Source organism: Barbus barbus (genome assembly GCF_936440315.1).
Source record: "Barbus barbus genome assembly, chromosome: 35".
NCBI lineage: Eukaryota > Metazoa > Chordata > Actinopteri > Cypriniformes > Cyprinidae > Barbus > Barbus barbus.
In genome coordinates, this window is record NC_136763.1 from 7,264,256 (window position 1) to 7,283,314 (window position 19,059).

At 36.5% G+C, this 19,059-nt stretch overlaps 1 protein-coding gene across 1 annotated transcript in view; it reads right to left on the bottom strand.

The window, feature by feature from the left end:
* Positions 1–5,635: 5,635 nt before the first annotated feature.
* LOC306854936 (thrombospondin type-1 domain-containing protein 7B-like) overlaps positions 5,636–19,059 on the bottom strand; it is a gene marked incomplete at both ends in the record, with an annotated part of 50,102 nt that continues 36,678 nt past the window's right edge. Inside the window, 16 exons of the mRNA XM_079393255.1 lie at positions 5,636–5,714; positions 6,038–6,125; positions 7,549–7,741; positions 8,824–8,906; positions 9,057–9,152; positions 10,301–10,474; positions 10,649–10,823; positions 12,106–12,251; positions 12,995–13,109; positions 13,197–13,312; positions 13,412–13,550; positions 14,189–14,342; positions 14,780–14,934; positions 16,959–17,137; positions 17,741–18,049; positions 18,142–18,333. Of these exons, the coding sequence (XP_079249381.1) occupies positions 5,636–5,714; positions 6,038–6,125; positions 7,549–7,741; positions 8,824–8,906; positions 9,057–9,152; positions 10,301–10,474; positions 10,649–10,823; positions 12,106–12,251; positions 12,995–13,109; positions 13,197–13,312; positions 13,412–13,550; positions 14,189–14,342; positions 14,780–14,934; positions 16,959–17,137; positions 17,741–18,049; positions 18,142–18,333 (2,393 nt within the window). The remainder of the gene's footprint in view (positions 5,715–6,037; positions 6,126–7,548; positions 7,742–8,823; positions 8,907–9,056; positions 9,153–10,300; positions 10,475–10,648; positions 10,824–12,105; positions 12,252–12,994; positions 13,110–13,196; positions 13,313–13,411; positions 13,551–14,188; positions 14,343–14,779; positions 14,935–16,958; positions 17,138–17,740; positions 18,050–18,141; positions 18,334–19,059) is intronic.

Below are 19,059 nucleotides of genomic sequence, written 5' to 3' on the forward strand. Positions count from 1 at the left end.
TACAGGAAATTAAGTTTCCACAATATATTTATATATTGCAGAACCTTAATATATTTAACTTATGGCAAAATTGGGTAATTCTGTATGTTGCCTGAGCATTGGCATCCTCTGAGGTCCTCTGAGGGGTTGGCATTATCTTTTCTCAGGTGTTCGGTCATCTCAGATCATTTAAGGGTTGGATCCAGACTGAAGCTACTGTAATTCCTAGTTACCACGGGATGTTAATCCCATGGCAGAAACAGAGAAACAAGTAGAGACATAATTAGCGTAGCTGCTGTTCCATCTAAGCAAAAATGATTTGTTCAACCCAAGCTAAAGAATAATAATAATGTACATTTGATCAGATATAACTGCAGTACAAGATTATAAGATGCATTATGTGAATGCTTGGCTAAAGAGATGTGTCTTTAATCTAGATTTAAACAGAGAGAGTGTGTCTGAACCCCGAACGTTATCAGGAAGGCTATTCCAGAGTTTGGGAGCCAAATGTGAAAAAGCTCTACCTCCTTTAGTGGAAATTGCTACCCTAGGCACTACCAAAAGTCCAGAGTTTCGTGACCTTAGGGAGCGGGTTGGATTGTAGCGTGGTATTAGACGAGTTAGGTACGCAGGAGCTAAACCATTTAGGGCCTTATAGGCAAGTAATAATATTTTGTAAATAATACGGAACTTCATAGGTAGCCAGTGCAGAGACTGTAAAATTGGGGTAATATGATCATATTTTCTTGACCTGGTAAGAACTCTAGCCGCTGCATTTTGGACTATCTGTAGCTTGTTTACTGAAGATGCAGGACAACCACCTAGCAGTGCATTACAATAGTCCAGTCTAGAGGCCATGAATGCATGAACTAGCTTTTCTGCATCAGAAACAGGTAGCATGTTTCGAAGTTTGGCAATGTTTCTAAGATGGAAGAATGCTGTTTTTGTAACATGGGAAATATGGTTTTCAAAGGACAAGTTGCTGTCTAATATAACACCCAGATTTTTTACTTTAGAGGACGTAACAGTACATCCGTCTAGTTGCAAATTGTAATCCAAGAGATTCTGTGTACTGTTTTTTTGGTCCAATAAGTAATATCTCTTTCTTATCTGAATTTAATAGGAGGAAATTATTGGTCATCCAATCTTTTATATTTTTTTACACAATCTATTAGCTTAGATAGTTGAGAAGTTTCATCTAGTCTTGTTGAGATATATAGTTCAGATGTAGTATCATCAGCATAACAATGAAAACTAATCCCGTATTTTCTAATAATATTACCAAGAGGCAACATGTATATTGAAAATAGCAGAGGACCTAGGACAGATCCTTGTGGTACTCCATACTTTACTGGTGATAATTGAAATGACTCCCCAATTAAATGAACAAAGTGGTAGCGATCGGATAGGTAGGATCTAAACCATCTTAAAGCCTGCCCTTGTATAGTTTTGTAATCGATCTATGAGTGTGTCATGGTCTATAGTGTCGAACGCAGCACTAGGATCAAGTAATACTAGCAATGAGATGCAGCCTTGGTTTGAAGCAAGAAGCATGTCATTTGTAATTTTAACAAGTGCAGTTTCTGTGCTATGGCGAGGCCTGAAACCTGACTGAAATTCTTCATAGAGATCATTTTTTTGCAAGTAGGAACACAATTGAGACAAATTGACACAATTGACACTCATCCTCATGTCATTTCTAACCCATATAGTTCTTCTGTGGAACACACACAAAAAATATTTTGAACAACATTCACACAATTTAATTTTTAATTTACATAAAATGAAAGTGAATAGGGACTAGAATTAATAATAAAAAAAACAAAGCACCATGAAACTAGTCCATGTGCACTAGACCTTTTAATCAGAATAAAACTGAAATCATTACATTGTAGTAAAGTGTCTCTTCAGTGTTGTCACATGAGAAGATATAAAATATTAACAAAAATGTGAGGGGTGTACTCACTTCTGTGAGATACTGTATATATATATATATATATAGTTTATATATATTATGCACTATATATATATATATATATATAAAATGAGACTCAAAATTGCAAGAAAAAGTCTGAAATGTGAGATAAGAATTCAATTTCTTTTTAGGGGAAATATATATATTTTTTCTGTAGCAGAAATAAAGCCTCCATACAATTAATAAGCAAATATGTGCGCTGCATGTTTCAGAGGGATTGCATTTATTCACAATGTGCTTGTAATCCTGTGGTTTTCCAGCAAAATAAAAGCTTGATGGTTTAACATTTGGAAATGATTTAAGACAACTATCAATATTAGTATTGTAACATTTTATGTTTTTTTTTAACGCTGCTCATGCTGAATCAGTGATAATGCATCGATTTAGGTTAAAATGCATGTGTTGACATGAAAAATGTCAGGTTTGGAGTGATTTGAGGGTGAGTAAATTAGGCAAGAATCTTTTGGGTGAACTATCCCTTTAAGTGCAAATTCGGGGCAATCTCAGATGGCAACTGGGATCTTAATGGTTAAGAAAGTAGTTGATTTGGGCAGCGTCTGTGTTGTTGTGAAGTGGAGCTGATCTCGAGGTGCAGTGATGTATGTGTTTGTTGTTCTCTGGGCACGTGAGGAGAATCCCGCTGGGCTGGAACCCTATTAGAACCTCAGCACTCAAGCTTATCTCATCTGATAAGGCACACAGAGACACGAGCGAGAACGAGAGCTCTCTAATGCACTTCTTCACTGATAGAGGAGCGAAAAGGAGGGGAGGGGAGAAGATGGTACGAGAGTGGAGGAATGAGGAGATGAGAGGTCTTCTGTTTGACCGAAAACTAAATTAAATTAGTAAACTGTGTCTAAAACAACCACATATCTACAAAAAAGGTCTTGGAATATCTGATCCAGTGTTGCAAAAACGGACATGTAAAATTAATGTCGTCCTTCAACAGTAACCGGATTGTGAGAGACTAAATACATTTTGATGCAAAAAGACTGCTGCTGTGGGCCGCCCATTTGCCTATAATGGGTAATTTGATCATCTTTGGCTGAATTTAGCTAGACAGAAAATAATTCAAGGTCCAAATAACCTACAATATTTTCCTTTGAGAGTAGTAAAAAGTCGTTTACCTCCACTCGTAAATCAATGAATCCAATTTCGAAATCTGGGCTGTTGGAAAACCTTATCAGTGACCTGATGCAAAGCGAGGTGTGAAGAAAACTCTCTCAAACACCTCGCGCTCGATCAACAACTTTCCAAATCAATCACATTTGCTGATTGAATTTTCTGTCATGCATTTATGCCAACAATCCAGTATTTAATTGCATGCAGATGCTAAAAAGATTGCAAAACTTTTTGTTTTCCACTTGGCTTGGTGGTTCACCCACCAGAGGCCAAGATATAAATGTTATAGGCACTCTTAAAGTAATAGTTGATGCAAAAATAAAAAGATGCATTTTTAAAAAAAATTTGAAACTACCATTTACATTTGGCATCACTGACATCAAACCTGTCAAGGCATATCTGACGAATCTATATATGAACAAGACAAACAAGATAGAGAATGAGAAATCATTGTTTACAATATTCATTGTATAAAACAACTCAAACATTCTGCTAAACTTCTCATTCTTTTGTTCCATGGAAATCGTGGGTTTGATTCATTATTATACCTGTATTAATATAATTCAGCAACATTTTTGAAATTAGAAACTTGAAAAAATTGAAAAATTTAAGTTGATGTGGAAACTAAGCTCCAAAACAATTTTTTAAATTTAAGCCAAAAAGACAGATGCATATTTAATAGTTTTTTTGTATTTTTAAATTAAGAAGTAATTTTTTAACTTGAATGTATTATTTTATTTTTAATATAATTAAATTTTATTATTATAATCAATATATTGAAACAATATCTACCTTAAAAGGCTAAAAAAAAAACATATGTTTACAGACACACACACACACACACACACACACACACACACAGTTCTGTTAATATTATACATGACAAATGTTGAATTTTTTTTTTAAAACAAAAAAGGCCTCTAACACTAGCTTGCTCTATTCTTTTTCTATTCTATCTGTTTGTTTGTTTTTTATTTATTATGTAATTAAAAAAACAAAACCTTGCTATGTGTACTACGTTAAGCTAACTGAGACTTGCCATAGCACTTGCATATCATTGCTCTTTTGTTGATTTTGATTGCTTCTATTGTCCTCATTTGTAAGTCACTTTGGATAAAAGTGTCTGCTAAATGACTAATTGTAAATGTAAATATAGTCCAGTTAATTGTGAATTACATGGCCACTAATGCTTAAAACTCTGATGATTTCTTAAGATGTCCGTGATATTCCTTGTTATTGTTGTATACTTATAGAGCATCATATCAGCATATGAGAATCAAGCAAAAACCAGTTAGGGTTTCTATAATTGTATCCTACTGCCACCTACTGGCCAATGCACCTGAAGGCAGCTGTATAGCACCTGCGTTTTACTCATTTGATCTCATCTGTTGCAACTAATGCACACTCTAATTACAATTCATGAGAGGAATACAACAATCTGGGCTTGGCCCATAGAATTTGGCTCAGTGTATTGATACTGATCAGAAATGACAGCAGCACCGTTCCAGAACTGCAAAGATGGAGAGAAATCTCAAACAGCACAACCAGAGACTGAAACACGGCCTTTGAAAGTCCTACCACATGAAACAACACTTATCTAATTATAAGATTCCTCTCTGAGATTCAGATTTATTTATAAATCACTTGAAGACACAGATAGAAAATATTCACAGCATACACATTACAAAAGAACACGTCACAAGGATAACAAAGCGTTTAAATGCAGCTGATCAGGGTGAATTCAAAAGAATTGTTTTACACCTAATAGGGAGGCTATCCGAAAGGCTATGTAGGTTTTAAAACATAAATGAATATATATGGCACTTAAGATGGCACTAATATAGTGCATCAGAAAGCATCCTATTTTAGGGATCATTAAAGGCATAGTTCACCCAAAAATAAGATATTAATAATAAATAAGAAAATAAAACTGTTATCATTGTCCCCGTCTCATGTAATTTAAAAATTATATGACTTACTTCCTTCTGCGGAACATAAACGTTTTTTAATTAAATGTTTATTAGGATGTTCTGGTTGCTCTTTTTCATGCATTTGCACTGAATGTTGACTTTAAAAAGGACACAAAAGCATCATAAAAGTAGTTTATACAACTGCCTCTATTAAAAAGAATTTCTCTTTGTGTTTCACAGAAGATAGAAAGTCATACAGCTTTGGAACGTAAAAGGGACGAAAAAATCCTTTATGAGTGAACAATTCCTTTAACACGAACAGAACTATTTCCTCATAATGGGCACCCTCATAAACGAACACACACAAACAGAAAGACATACACACTCACGCTATGGTACTGTAGACATGATCCCACATTGTGTTTTGGCTGTATGACATTTTCCTCTGTGCAGTTCCTCAACTCTCTCAAGTTCTCCAGACACCCTCGCTTTTAGTCGTAGTGCTGTTTAAACATCCAGTCAGCACTGTCTCTGGTCTGGCGCATTGTCATGCTCAGCTTGTTTGCTGCTGTAAACGTTTATGTCGTGGTCTGAAGGATGCCAGACGTGTGTTTTGAGCGTGTTTCAGCATCGCATACTCTTGGTGGGCTCACATATCCACGTCCCCATCATACGCCAGAGCCAGTGCCTTCTGTGGACTGCTGCTGGGACTGTCCTCCGGGTTTTTACTGAAACGCAAAAAACATACAAACATATGTGTAAACTCACAACAACCACCTTATAACTTGTTGCAGTTTAAACTATCACCACTAGAGTGCAGAACATACGTAGCCATGCTTCATATATGGGATTTGCTAATTAGGGAGATTTTTTTAGCCTTAAAAACATGCCAGTTTTAGAGATAATGTTCAGTCAGGCAGTCATTATGGCAAAATAAACTGACGGGATGGTGATTAGGACCCTGATTGTTTGATTATGTGAGACAAAAAGAGAATGATAGAGTCATATGAAGAACATTAAACTAGTACAGCCATGTAAAAATCAGCCTCACCACAGGAGGAAGGACATAATGATGAGGAGGAGGATCACGACAAACCCGGCCGCCATCAGCCCATATACCCACAACTTGACACGGCCATCTGTCAATCAAATAAACATTAATGCTTACAAAGTACAGCTTTTGTAAACCATTCTTGATTCTGGTTGAGAAAACTCACTCTTGACCACTAGCTGTCAATCAAACAATAGAAAAATAAAGTGCTGCAAGGATGACACACATTTTGTAGGCTAAAACCCGGAATCGAGTTAGCATTTTAGCATCGTCCTGACGTCAATGTTTTTTTTTTAAAGAGTTTTTGGTTAAATGTCGGAAATAAGCTCATTTACACATCTTATTCCACAACATAAAATACATCAGTAATACCGCATTATGATTTATTAGAAGCTTAACTGTGGTTGATAACAATTGTGGAAAACAACTGAGGTTGTCGGGACATTAAATAGGTTAACTCATAAGTCTGCTTTTACAGCCTGATTGTGTTTCTAATCCCGTTCTTGCAAACTATTCCAAGTCAAACTTTAAGGGAAAAGGATTTTTAAAGGTTACATATCATGAAAATCTGTCTTCTTTCGTGTTTAAGTGCTATAATCGGGTCCTTGGCGCATCTACCAACCCAGAAAACGTGAAGAAGAAAAACAGTAATTTTTTTTGGTAATCCTTTCTCTGCAAGTGTGAAAAACACTCCCCGTGACGCAGAAAGGGGATTTTATTATAATATTACCAACCCTTAATATGCAAGTTTTCACCCACGGCGTCGCCATTTTGTTATATTACCAATATTATACCATTTCTAACGCCATGGCAAAAGTTCGAGCAAAACATGCTAACTGTTCTGTCTTTGGCTGAACTGATGAGCACAGAACACTATTTAGAGTCCCAGCCTCAGAGGAGACAAGAGAGCAGTGATTTATTGATTTATTAACTGTATATTATGCTGCTGCCACACAGATGTGATATAAACATGCAATTTATTTTCCAGCTGTTTACCTTCACAGACATAACCGACTGTTTTTGTAACGTGTTTTTAATACACTTGTATGTATTTGACAGTTTAAGCGCAACAAGATATTAAAGAGAACTTAGTTTAGTACTCACATGTTATAATGATGTGTGGGATATTTTGAGCTGAAACTTCACAGACATTCTAGGGACACCTGAGAATATTACATAGTGTAAAATGGGGCATAATGGTGCCCTTTAAATAAAGACTCGTTTATTGAAAGAGGCTGAAAGAGTTGTCGGAAGATTAAAGGCGGTAAGGTTGAAATCATGCAACCATGGTGTAGTTTGTTTATCTTTCGTTTAGCTTTTTACTTCAAAATCCTATTGGGTGTGCTACTACATGCTAATGCATAATAATAGACTTTTGTTGGTCACAGAGTTTATTTTCTGCAACTATCCAAAAGCTAATAGAAAGGGTGATGGGTGATGCTAATTCCCTGGGTTGGCCTGAAAAAAACATTGTAGCACTCTGTAGGAAAGCATATGGGTGTTGGTAGTACCTGGTCCAAGAGGCTGCAGCGCCCAGTCCTTAATGTGGTTCTTGTTCTGGGCGTGCTCTGGTCTAAGATGGCCTGCGGTGGTCTTCACATCTGCCTTCTTATGGTCCAGCCCTGGGGTTCTGGTACAGTAGTCAAGGAACCCATGAGAGGTCATGACCTCTGTGAAGCCCTTCTCACAACCACAGACTCCATTCTGACAGAAAGACGGATAGAGTTTATGAGAAACATCATCAGAGTGATGGGGCGGCATGGTGACAGCTGGATAGTGAGATGTGCTACGTTCCACATATGCAGACATACAGTTGTTAATTGCATGGCGTTAGAGGATGTGATGAAATTGTGATATGTGATAATGATGGTATTTGAATGTCACCATAATAGACTGCCAAATGATACCACACTTTATAAACTCTCAGCACCTGTCATAGCTCATCATCCATATAAAAATAGGATTCACTTCTGGTAAATGTTACATTATTGTAATTAAGGCACTGAGTGATGTTACCATTATCCAAAGCCATGGTTTAACAGCAGCTGTATTATCAAAAGTGTGACTCTCAAGAACATGTCCTTATAATATTTCATTGTCCCCATTTCATAATTCCTGAGACATTTTTTCTATTAAATTGTTAACCATATTAACATAATGTAATGTTACTGTAATGAAGAAATATTCTGATTCATGTAAGAAAAAAAGTTAAATGGTTAGTATTACATTTATGCATTATAGCAATGCATCTAACCAAATGAGAATCAAAATGACCAAAATATCCATACACAGAGTATGGAAGGCAGTGTTATTTTAGTATTATTTATATTATACTGTCATAGTATTTATTAATAATTTGAATTGGCTTTTATTTTTATGTTCCATTTTTATTTTAATTTAGTTTAAGTTTTAGTAATTTTGTTATGGTTTTGTCATTTTTATTAGTTTTTTGCAGATATTTCTATAGCTTGAATTAATTTTCATTCATTTTATATTTACAACTTATTTCAGTCAGTTGCAAAGGCAACATTTATGAATTTCATACATTTATAAATTTCATTTAATACATTTATTTCAGCTTTATTTCAATTATGACAATGATTTTTAATCACTTTAGTTTTAATTAATAACTATACTGGGAGGAAGGAGAGGAAAATGTGCTTCATTTTCATAAAAAATTTAATTGGTCACAAATAATAATTAATTAATAAATGATATTTGACATTCTTTGTGAGATTCACTCAATAATGAATGAGATTGTGTGTTGCCAGTGTTCTGGGTGTCACCTGTGTGCAGAAGGAGAAGGGTTTGGTGCATGGAGGGTGACACTGTCGTATGGCAGAGGGCTGGTTCTGAGCAATGCAGCCTCCTAATGTAGAAAAACACTGATTAAAATCTGACGTTATGTTTTCCCAAGTCCTTTACATGCCTATATAAAAAGCTATGAAATAAGATATGATGTTGATTTCTAATGATACTATTTTGAGAATTAATGCATTCTTAATGCAATAGTGCAGACCTGTGACGTTGACGCCATCAGAGCGCTGGCACCACACCAGTCTACGGTTATGCCTCCAATCACCGGTCATCCATTCATAACTAAGACATGTTCCTCCTGGAAAAACAGACACAATTTTTTTTTCAAAAACAGTGCTTTTCTGGTTTAGTGGCTGAACAACACTTCCTGTCTATCACTTCTCTATCTTGGAGCTATTTTCTCAAACAGCTAGAGAGAAAATAACAGTATAGCATTTGGACCAATCAGACACACATTTATTCATTATATTTAATGAATAATCCAGCAAACCCTCTCATTCAACAAACAATCTGTGAGGGTCTATGGACCCTTCCCCCCGAAAGAGCACCCTAAAGGGCTCAGTTACCAGGGCAACCATCTGATAAGACTGTTTTATTGCTCAAAAGTATGTGAGATGTGACATGCCATAAGAACGGACCCTTCTGAAACCCACGCAATGCCCATACAAACAAAACTTTCCTCCTTGTCACTCATAGACAAACCTTTCTACAGATAAACATGCATCCCAGGACATTGGGTGTATGATTTTAACTATCTTGTATAGTGTCTCTTGCATTGTATTTTGTTTTATGCATGCTTTATGAGTGAAGTACTAGTTAATGTAACCCTACCTATATCGTGTCTCCTACCAAATTAATGCTCATTTGATGATGCACACTTTGGTGTACACCACCTTCTCATTGAATTTAAACCTTAAACAACTTTAAACCTTAAATTTCACTTTATTTCACCTTGAAAATGCATTTAACTGTTCATTTGTACTTATCTACTTTTTTTTAACCAAAAAAAAAAAAATAAGAATCCTATTTTTTATTTATAAATATATACGTTTTACAACAAAAAAAAAGAAGATTTTTTTTTTTTTTCAGGGGTTAGGGTCGGTAAGATTTTTTAATGAAGTCTCTATTTAATGAAGTCCATTATCTCCAAGGATTAAGCATTTATTTGCTTAAAACTAAAGTAAAAATTTAATACTGTGAAATATTATTACAATTATTAATACTGTGAAATATTATTACAAACAATTATTACCGTTTAAAACATCAATTTTTTTTATTTGATATTTTAAAATAATTTATTACAACTTTAATTTATTTTAAATAATTGATATATTATTTAGCAGTAGTTTATTTATGTGATGACAAAGCTGAATTTTTAGCAGTCATTACTTCAATTTTCAGTGTCATACGGCTTGGCATTTTTCTGCTGTATGGCTTCCTACAAACCTCGGCATGGCCGTGTTTCATACATCTGTCTGGGACAGGTGTCCTGGTTCTCAGGGACCTGTGTGACTACGGCTCTAGAACGAGCCTGTCGACCCCACGTCTCAAAACTCCGCCCATCCAAACACAGCAGCTGACACGAACTCCATGGTGACCATTTGCTTAGGTGACATTCTCCTGACATGAGACAGAAATTACAGCCAATGAGCAGTTGCCTAAAGCTCCTCAAGAAATATGTGAAAAAATGAAAAGCGATTAACCCCGTCCTCGTCACTAATTAACCCTTCATTTAGATAAAGGTCACCATATCACTGTGTAATTATTTAGCTTTGTGTTTTGTGAGATGCAGACCTGGACAAGGAATTGTGCATGGCTGCAGTAACTCAATCTCGCTGACTTTGCTCTGTGAATTTCCCACACACATTTTATCCTCTGCTGGAACGGGCTGAGGAGGACCTAAAAGAGAACCCCAGTGCACTACACAGGATATTTCCCTCCGACTTGCTCCCTCGCCACAGTCGGCCCCCTGCAAACAGAGAGAGAGCGATTACAGACAGAGCGGAAGAGGATTTCAGCTGTCTGTCACCTTCATGATTAGAAGATCGAAAGATCAAGATAGTGATGTTATTTTGGGCTATTGAGATGTATTATTCATTTTCTGTGCGCTGTTGAAATATATCAAGACATTTTTCTAGATTCTGTTATTTAGAAAGTGTAAATCTGGTGGGTAGAAAGAAACCGCTCCAGATTTAACCATAATATAATTGGCTCATAACACTGTGCTGAGGCCCCCGCATGGGCTTGTGTCCAACACAGCAAATGATTCACAGCCAGAGAGTGTTCTGCTGCTCTGATTGGCTAAGAAAGTGTGTTGCTCCCCTGTCTAATTTTTTTTTTGTAATTATAAACTTTACAGTTGCATATTTTACACCCAAACAATTATATTAATTTGTACTTATTACATTTTTTTATTCATAGTTTTCATTTATAATGATATACTTTTTATGAATATTTTTACTTATTTACTTTTTTTTTCTGCTGACATACACTATCATTGAATAGTTTGAGATTGGTACGTTTTTTTAATGTCTTTGAAAGAAGTCTCTTAACAATTTAAAATGATTTTCTATTTGAATATTTTTTAAATGTAATTAATTCTATGATGCAAAGCTGAATTGTCAGCAGCAATTTCTCCAGTCTTCAGTGCCACATGATCTTTCAGAAATCATGCTGATTTGCTGTTCAAGAAACATTTCTTTTTATTATCAATACTGAAAATGGTTGTGCTGTTTAATATTTTTGTGGAAACCATAATACATTTTTGTCAGGATTCTTTGATGAATAGAAAGTTCAAAAGGACATTTCTATGAAATATAAATATTTACTGTCACTTTTGATCAATTTAATGCATGTTTTTATTTATTTAAATGTTTTAGTTTCTTAATTTGCCCCCCTATACTGTATGCTTTCAGTTGTGAAATGAATCAGTAAGGGACAAATACATCTGTGAATAGGGTTTTGCCATTACTTACTTTAATGTGATGCTGCACCTACATAAAGATCTGAGATTGAGAAAGAGAACTCTATCAGGGCTGTTCATAACGGCATAGTATGGATGATTTTATCTCATATGAGCTCAGGGGAAACCCTGACATGATGCATTCGCTTTGACAGTTTAATGGAAAGCAGTAGCCTTTAGCTATGTGAATTTCTTCAGTCTGTTCATTTGTGCATATAAAGGACAACGTCTCAGCGGCAGCGGCTATTGTTTGAGTTTAACTCAATCAGGTGTACTGCATCCATACTACCTCCACCCTGCATGGTCTCCAGTCCCCCAGTATCCAGCTGTAGCAGGGCCTGATGGGACAAGGGCGAGTTTGGGAGAGCTGAAATGGACAGGGACGACCTCCTTCACCGGCAGGCTGCAAAACGACCCTGGATCGTGTCATTTGACCTGAACATTTACATACAACAAGACAAAAACACATAGGATCAGAAGATAAAGTTCAGTGTGAGAACTGTTTGCATGCTGGAATTTAATAAGCGCTTTGGGAAGAGTTTACTTGTGGGACTGGCAGAGCCTTGAATTGAGATAAATGAGACTGATAAAAGCTTTTAATTAAGCCCCTAACAACAGCCAAGTTCAAGTAAGCATGACTGAACTCTCAAGGGTGTAAACAGCTGTGTGCTATCTTTGCAAAAATACTACATTCATTTTTACAGGCCAGTGTTGAAATGGTAAGCACCACTTATGTTTTCATCAAGTTATATAAATATTATATAAATATTATAAAATAATATTGCAAATGTATTTATTAATATTAAATAACAAAATGTATTATTATTATTATTATTAATTTAGTTTTTCTTTGTGCCAGTATTGAAAAGGAAAGCACCACTTATGTTTATCAAAAAAATAAATAAATTATAAAATAATATTACATATTTATTTATTTTAAATATCCTTATTTATTTATTATTTGTTTGTTTTTGTTTGTCAGTGTTGAGAAGGACCACTTATGATTCTAATAAAAAATAAAAAAGTAAATAAATATTTATCATCATCATCATCTTATTATTATTTTATTATCCAGTTTTAAGAAGAAAAGCACAACTTATGTTTTCTTCAAAAAATACAAATAGTAACAAATAGTTTATTCTTATGCTTCATATAATTATATCAATTGGAGATCATACTTTGGCTTCCACAGGTGTGTGAACATTCTGACCAGGTGGACCACTCTGTAATCAGGCAATTAACAGGGCAGGCCACTTCACAGGGGGCAGAGAGCTTTCCACGCGAAGGACCCAACTAAAAAAAGAGAAGAAAACAATAAAATAACTGGATTCCTATTAGAGCTTTTGTTGAGAAAGAATCCATTGAGAAAAGAACAGTCACCTCTTTGCACATGCTCAGTTCCACCAGCTTCCCATCACTGCGGACACAGTTCAGGAGTCTGGTCTTGATCCCACGGCCACATACTGCATTTTCACTGAGCTGACAGCTGCTCCAGTCTTCACAAAATATACACATAATTCACTTCACTCCATAACGTGGACAGAACACATTATACGTTCTTTAAATTGTGCAAGGGTAAATGATTGTAGCAGCACCTGAGTAAACATAGGAGTATTTGAGACAGGTCGTATTGATACAGGCTTGAGTCTGGTTTAGATCAGGGCAGGTATGATCTCCTTCTGGCCACCTCAAAACACTTCTACTCCTCCACCTCAAATCACCCTCATTACAATCCTGGAGGAATACAGGCATAAATCACACATGCAAATACACCAATACACAATCCTGCGTGTGGATATATAATGTATATATACTGTATATATATATATATATATATGCATATTCTAATCGGGGCTTTCCATTCATCGTTCTTAACAGTAATGCATTTAAATCATAAGTCTAAGGAACAAGAGATTCTGGAGGATTTTAAAGCAGAAATTCATAACTGATTTTGGTAAAGCACTTCTATTAATTGTGTTATTTCAGCTGTAAAGAAACATTCCCTTAATATAAGCTGATTATAATTACTACAGAAAAATCAATGCAGCATTTGGCATTTTTAGATATGAATTAAAATTATTCAATCATTGATGAAGTCCTTTCTTGTAGGGACTCTCAATCATCTAACAGGAAGATGAGGTTTTTCTATGCTCCTGTGGACGATTTTATGAAGTTCAGATTCATAAGTATATTAAAGCTTTGATTTTGTTACCTGTCCTGTATTTTAGCACTACTGTGAATCATTTTGGTAAATCCACTGCAATCTCGTATATTTACTAAGGCAATAAATGCTTCGTTTTAATCATCTCATCATGACAAGCTTCCCTCCATCCTGACATTTTATTATCCATTCATCCATCAGCCAAACTGACCACGGTACATTTGGTCCACTGGCTCCACTCTGATGTCACACAGTGGGCGGGGCACGGCAGTAGACAGGTCTTGACTGTGATTGGCTTTTCCTCCTGGTCACACAGTGAGTCATCCACAACCTCATCCTGGTTTTCTCCTCCTTTTTTCAAGCAGCTTCAGGTCAGAGACAAACAAATGTTCTCTTTTAAACTGAACCATTACGAGGCTAAAATGCAGACGTCTAGGCACCTCTTAAGCAAAGAAAATTCAACCAGAAAACATTGTTATTCAGTTATACCATTACCCGTGGTTTCCCATCATCCCCCCTGACCTCACTTTAGTCTGAAGGGCAGAGTTACGACCTCACTCATCTTTAAGAAGCAGAGTTATGACCCCCATGAATCTGTTTGGCACTGTTGTGACCTCTCCTCGGTTTTGAACGCTGACTTATGAGACAATTTTGCTGTGTGACGCACACAGGATCTGTTTTATCATTGTACCACGGAGGTAAAACACAATATATTGTGCTGCTGTTCTCTGGCATTTTAAAAGACATTCTTTTGAACAGTTTTTGATGACTTCTGAGATTATTTGCTTATTTAAAGGCTCACCGGATTTTGGCGGTCCGGAAGCCCTCTCCGCACACAGGCTGGGGCGGTTCAGCGTTCGTGAGATTGTTTGGTGGGTTTAGGACACACATGGACCAGGACTCCACTTCCCACACATACTGACTGCAGTCAGAGTAACAGGGCAGTACCTCAGACACCTGCTCACAGACAAGATAGCTATGTTTTTATTTACGGCAGCATGCACACAAGTGTGTGTTTTGTGTGTCTCTGTGTATACAAGAATATACAGAAAAAATACAGCATGCAAATGATTATACAAGCAGACACATATACACTTAAAGACAATATATTATAAACACATTCACACACAAAAACATAATTCTCTAGTGTACTCACCTGAGCCTTTGTAGATATTCATATCAGCAGAACATGATCAGCAGCAAAACAACAAAAGGGTTGGAAAGAAGTGGAAAGGAAAAGTAAAGCAAATGAATGAAAATAGAGGAAATTAAAATAATGGGGAAAGGCCAAGGAAAGAAAAGGAATTGGAAAATGAGAAGGAAAGAAATGAGGAATAAAATGGAACAAACATAAAAAGAAAATGACATGAAAAGCACAGGAAATTAATCGGGAAAGAAAAGGAAAACAACAAAAAAGAAAGGGGTGGAAAGAAAAAGTAAAGCAATAGAGACAGGGAAAGTAAAGCAATAATGAAACATGAAAAAAGGAAATAAAATAACAAGGAATTCAAAGAATTTGGAAAGGAAAAGAAGCAGAAATTGAAAATTAAAGGAATGGAATGGGAAAAGGAAAGGAAAAGCAAAGAAAAGGGAAAATGGAACGGATTCAGGAAGAAAATGATATAAAAGGAAGAGGAAAATTAATGGGGAAAAGAAAAGAGGAAAAAAAAGGGAAAGCGAAAGGACATCGGAAAGGAAATGAAAATAAACAGGGAAATGAAAGGAGTGGAAAGGGGAAGAGGAAATAGAGAGGAAACATTCAAAGGGAAATAAAAATTAAATTAATAGGGAAGAAAAGAAAACAAAGATGGAACAGGAAAAAAAGGGGAATGAAAGGGCAAATGAAAAAGGGGAGGGAAAGTAAAGCAAAGCAAATGAATATGGAATATAAAGAAAAAAGGAAAGGAAAAGGAAATAAATTGATTAAGTAAAGAAATGGAAAGGAAATTAAAAGAAAGAAAGGAGGAAGAGGAAGAGGAAGAGGAAAGTAAAAGCAATGTAAAGGAAAGTAAACAAAGATGGAATAGGAAAGGGGGAAAAGAAAAGGAGAAAGGGACAGAAAAAGAAAGGAAAGATTTTTCCATTAGCTTCTATTAGTGAAAGTGAAGTGACATACTGCCAAGTAAGGTGACCCATACTCAGAATTTGTCCTCTGCATTTAACCCATCCAAAGTGCACGCACACACAGAGCAATGAACACACACACACAGAGCAGTGAACACACACACACAGAGCAGTGAACACACACACCGTGAACACACACCCGGAGCAGTGGGCAGCCATCTATGCTGCGGCGCCCGGGGAGCAGTTCGGGGTTCGGTGCCTTGCTCAAGGGCACCTCAGTCGTGGTATTGAGGGTGGAGAGAGCGCTGGATATTCACTCCCCCCACCTACAATCCCTGCCAGCTTGAGACTCAAACCCGCTACCTTTGGATTATGAGTCCAACTCTCTAACCATTAGGCCACGATGTTCACCCCAATCGTAGATTTGTTATTTATTGGTTCATTTATATGAGAGAAACTGAGCTGAAGGAAATGCTTGCAGACTCCACTTCAAATCAATGAAACTTTAATGTTTCTTGACCTGCCCTGATGGAATATAACATTGTGGAAACAGCTCAAAGTGGGAAGCCTGGGGAAGACCCTCAAAGCCAGGCCAAATGAATAATAAATTATACAGTAGGTTTACACACACACTGCTTGTCCTCTGTGACTCCAAAACACAGATGAAGATACAGTACTTATGAATTTATGAACACATATAATTTAAGCATGCAAGTGTGGGCATGTATAATTTCACAGCAGGCAATTTTTCCTCGAGGCTAATTTAAATAGACTGGACAGCTCTATTATCAATAATAGCTAAAGGCCTCTGGATATTTTAAGTTCTCAGAACAACTCATGTCTTATTTGGACTAATTAGTTTCTTCAATTCTTACAAGATCAATGAAGTAGAAGTCGAAGTGAACAATCATTCTCACCTGATTTTTGTAATTAAGTTTTGGGCAGGGTCGGCCTCCATTGAAAGGCTTCTCTCGTAGCCATTGAGAGCGAACTTTCACACCCCCACCACAGGAGGTGCTGCAGGCAGACCAATTCGACCACTCACTCAGCTTACAGTCCGTAGAACAGGGTACATGACACGATTCCTCTTCAAATCCTGTAACAGCATACACGTCCTTAGAGATACAGTAAATGTACTATACAATATAAATGATAAAACTACAAAACAAAACAAAAAATGAAGTTCAAAAGAACAGCATTTATTCAAAATAATTTGTTTTTTTTTACAATATAAGTCTTTACTATCACTCTCTATTCATTTCATTAATAAAAAATTACTGACTCCAAACTTTTGAATAGTAGTGTATAACACAAAATTTATATTTTGAATAAACACTGTTCTTTTTAACTTTTTATTTATGAAAGAATCCTGAAAAAAAGTATCACGGGTCCCAAGAAATATTAAGCAGCACGACTGTTTCCAAAACTTATTATAAATCAGCATATTAGAATGATTTCTGAAGGATCATATGACACTGAAGACTGGAATAATGATGCTGAAAATTCAGCTTTGCGTCACGGGAATTAATTATAAATATATTAAAACAGAAAACTTTAAATTGCAATGATATTTCCCCAAATTAAGTTTTTTTTCCTGTATTTATATATATATATATATATATATATATATATATATATATATATATATATATATATATATATATATTTATTTATTTATTTTTTTGAAAGAGTGCATCACCAGGGCTGCTGCAGACAGCTGGCTCCACCAATCGTCCCATGTGATCCAGACAGGCAAGAGCTCTGAAACGCTTTCCGTGCCCACACTCGCTGTTCTTCCTCTGAGCTCGCCAGCCCTGGACTCCCTTTTGGCTTTTGTGGGAAACTCCTTGGATGAAAGGATGGCCAGCAATGTTCTTTGCTGGTGAGAGCAAACAAGGAGACCAGGGACCCTGAGGCTGGGTATGAAATTCAGAACAAATACAGGCTTCTTTCTCCAGCAGAGGAAAGGACTCCTCCTGTTGGCATCTCCAGCGCTTCTTACTGCGACCTGAGAATTTGAATGGAAGATGGCCTTGGATGGTGCGTGTGCTTTCGGCAAACATTTTGATAATCAGAATAGTTTATGATTGAACATGTTACCTATAAGAGATCGGGAACGAGTGCGCCAACTTCCACAGCCTTGACACTGGCTGAATCTGCTCCAGGACGTGAAGCTACATTCATCTCTGCAGGGCACATGACATTCCCTCACCGGGACGGGCATCAGTCCAGCCCACCTCACACAGTCTGTCATATCTGCCGGAGAATCATCCGCACCAACACACGTTACCTCTGAAAACATGACAGAGAGGGAAAACATGTTAAATAATAGCTATAGTGTTCTAAGCAGAATGCCATTTTTGGACACTTTTGACAGATTTTCTTTTTTGGCTGAACTATCCCTTAAATATGGTGGCTCAGCAGTGCACAACACAACGAAATCTCCACAACCCAATGAAATCGCCACTACACCATGGATAGGAATAATTTTGATGTGTTGCTGGTTTCTGTTGTGTTGCAATTTGTTTCTGTTGTGTTGTGGCTTGTTTCTGTTGTGTTGCAACTTGTTTCTGTTGTGTTGTGACTTGTTTCTGTTGTGTTGTGGCTTGTTTCTGTTGTATTGCAGCTTTTTTCTGTTGTGTTGCGACTTGTTTCTGTTGTGTTGTGGCTTGTTTCTGTTGTGTTGCAACTTGTTTCTGTTGTGTTGTGACTTGTTTCTGTTGTGTTGTGGCTTGTTTCTGTTGTGTTGCAACTTGTTTCTGTTGTGTTGCGACTTGTTTCTGTTGTGTTGTGGCTTGTTTCTGTTGTGTTGCAACTTGTTTCTGTTGTGTTGTGACTTGTTTCTGTTGTGTTGTGGCTTGTTTCTGTTGTGTTGCAACTTGTTTCTGTTGTGTTGTGGCTTGTTTCTGTTGTGTTGCAACTTGTTTCTGTTGTGTTGCGACTTGTTTCTGTTGTGTTGCAGCTTGTTTCTGTTGTGTTGCGACTAATTTCTGTTGTGTTGCAGCTTGTTTCTGTTGT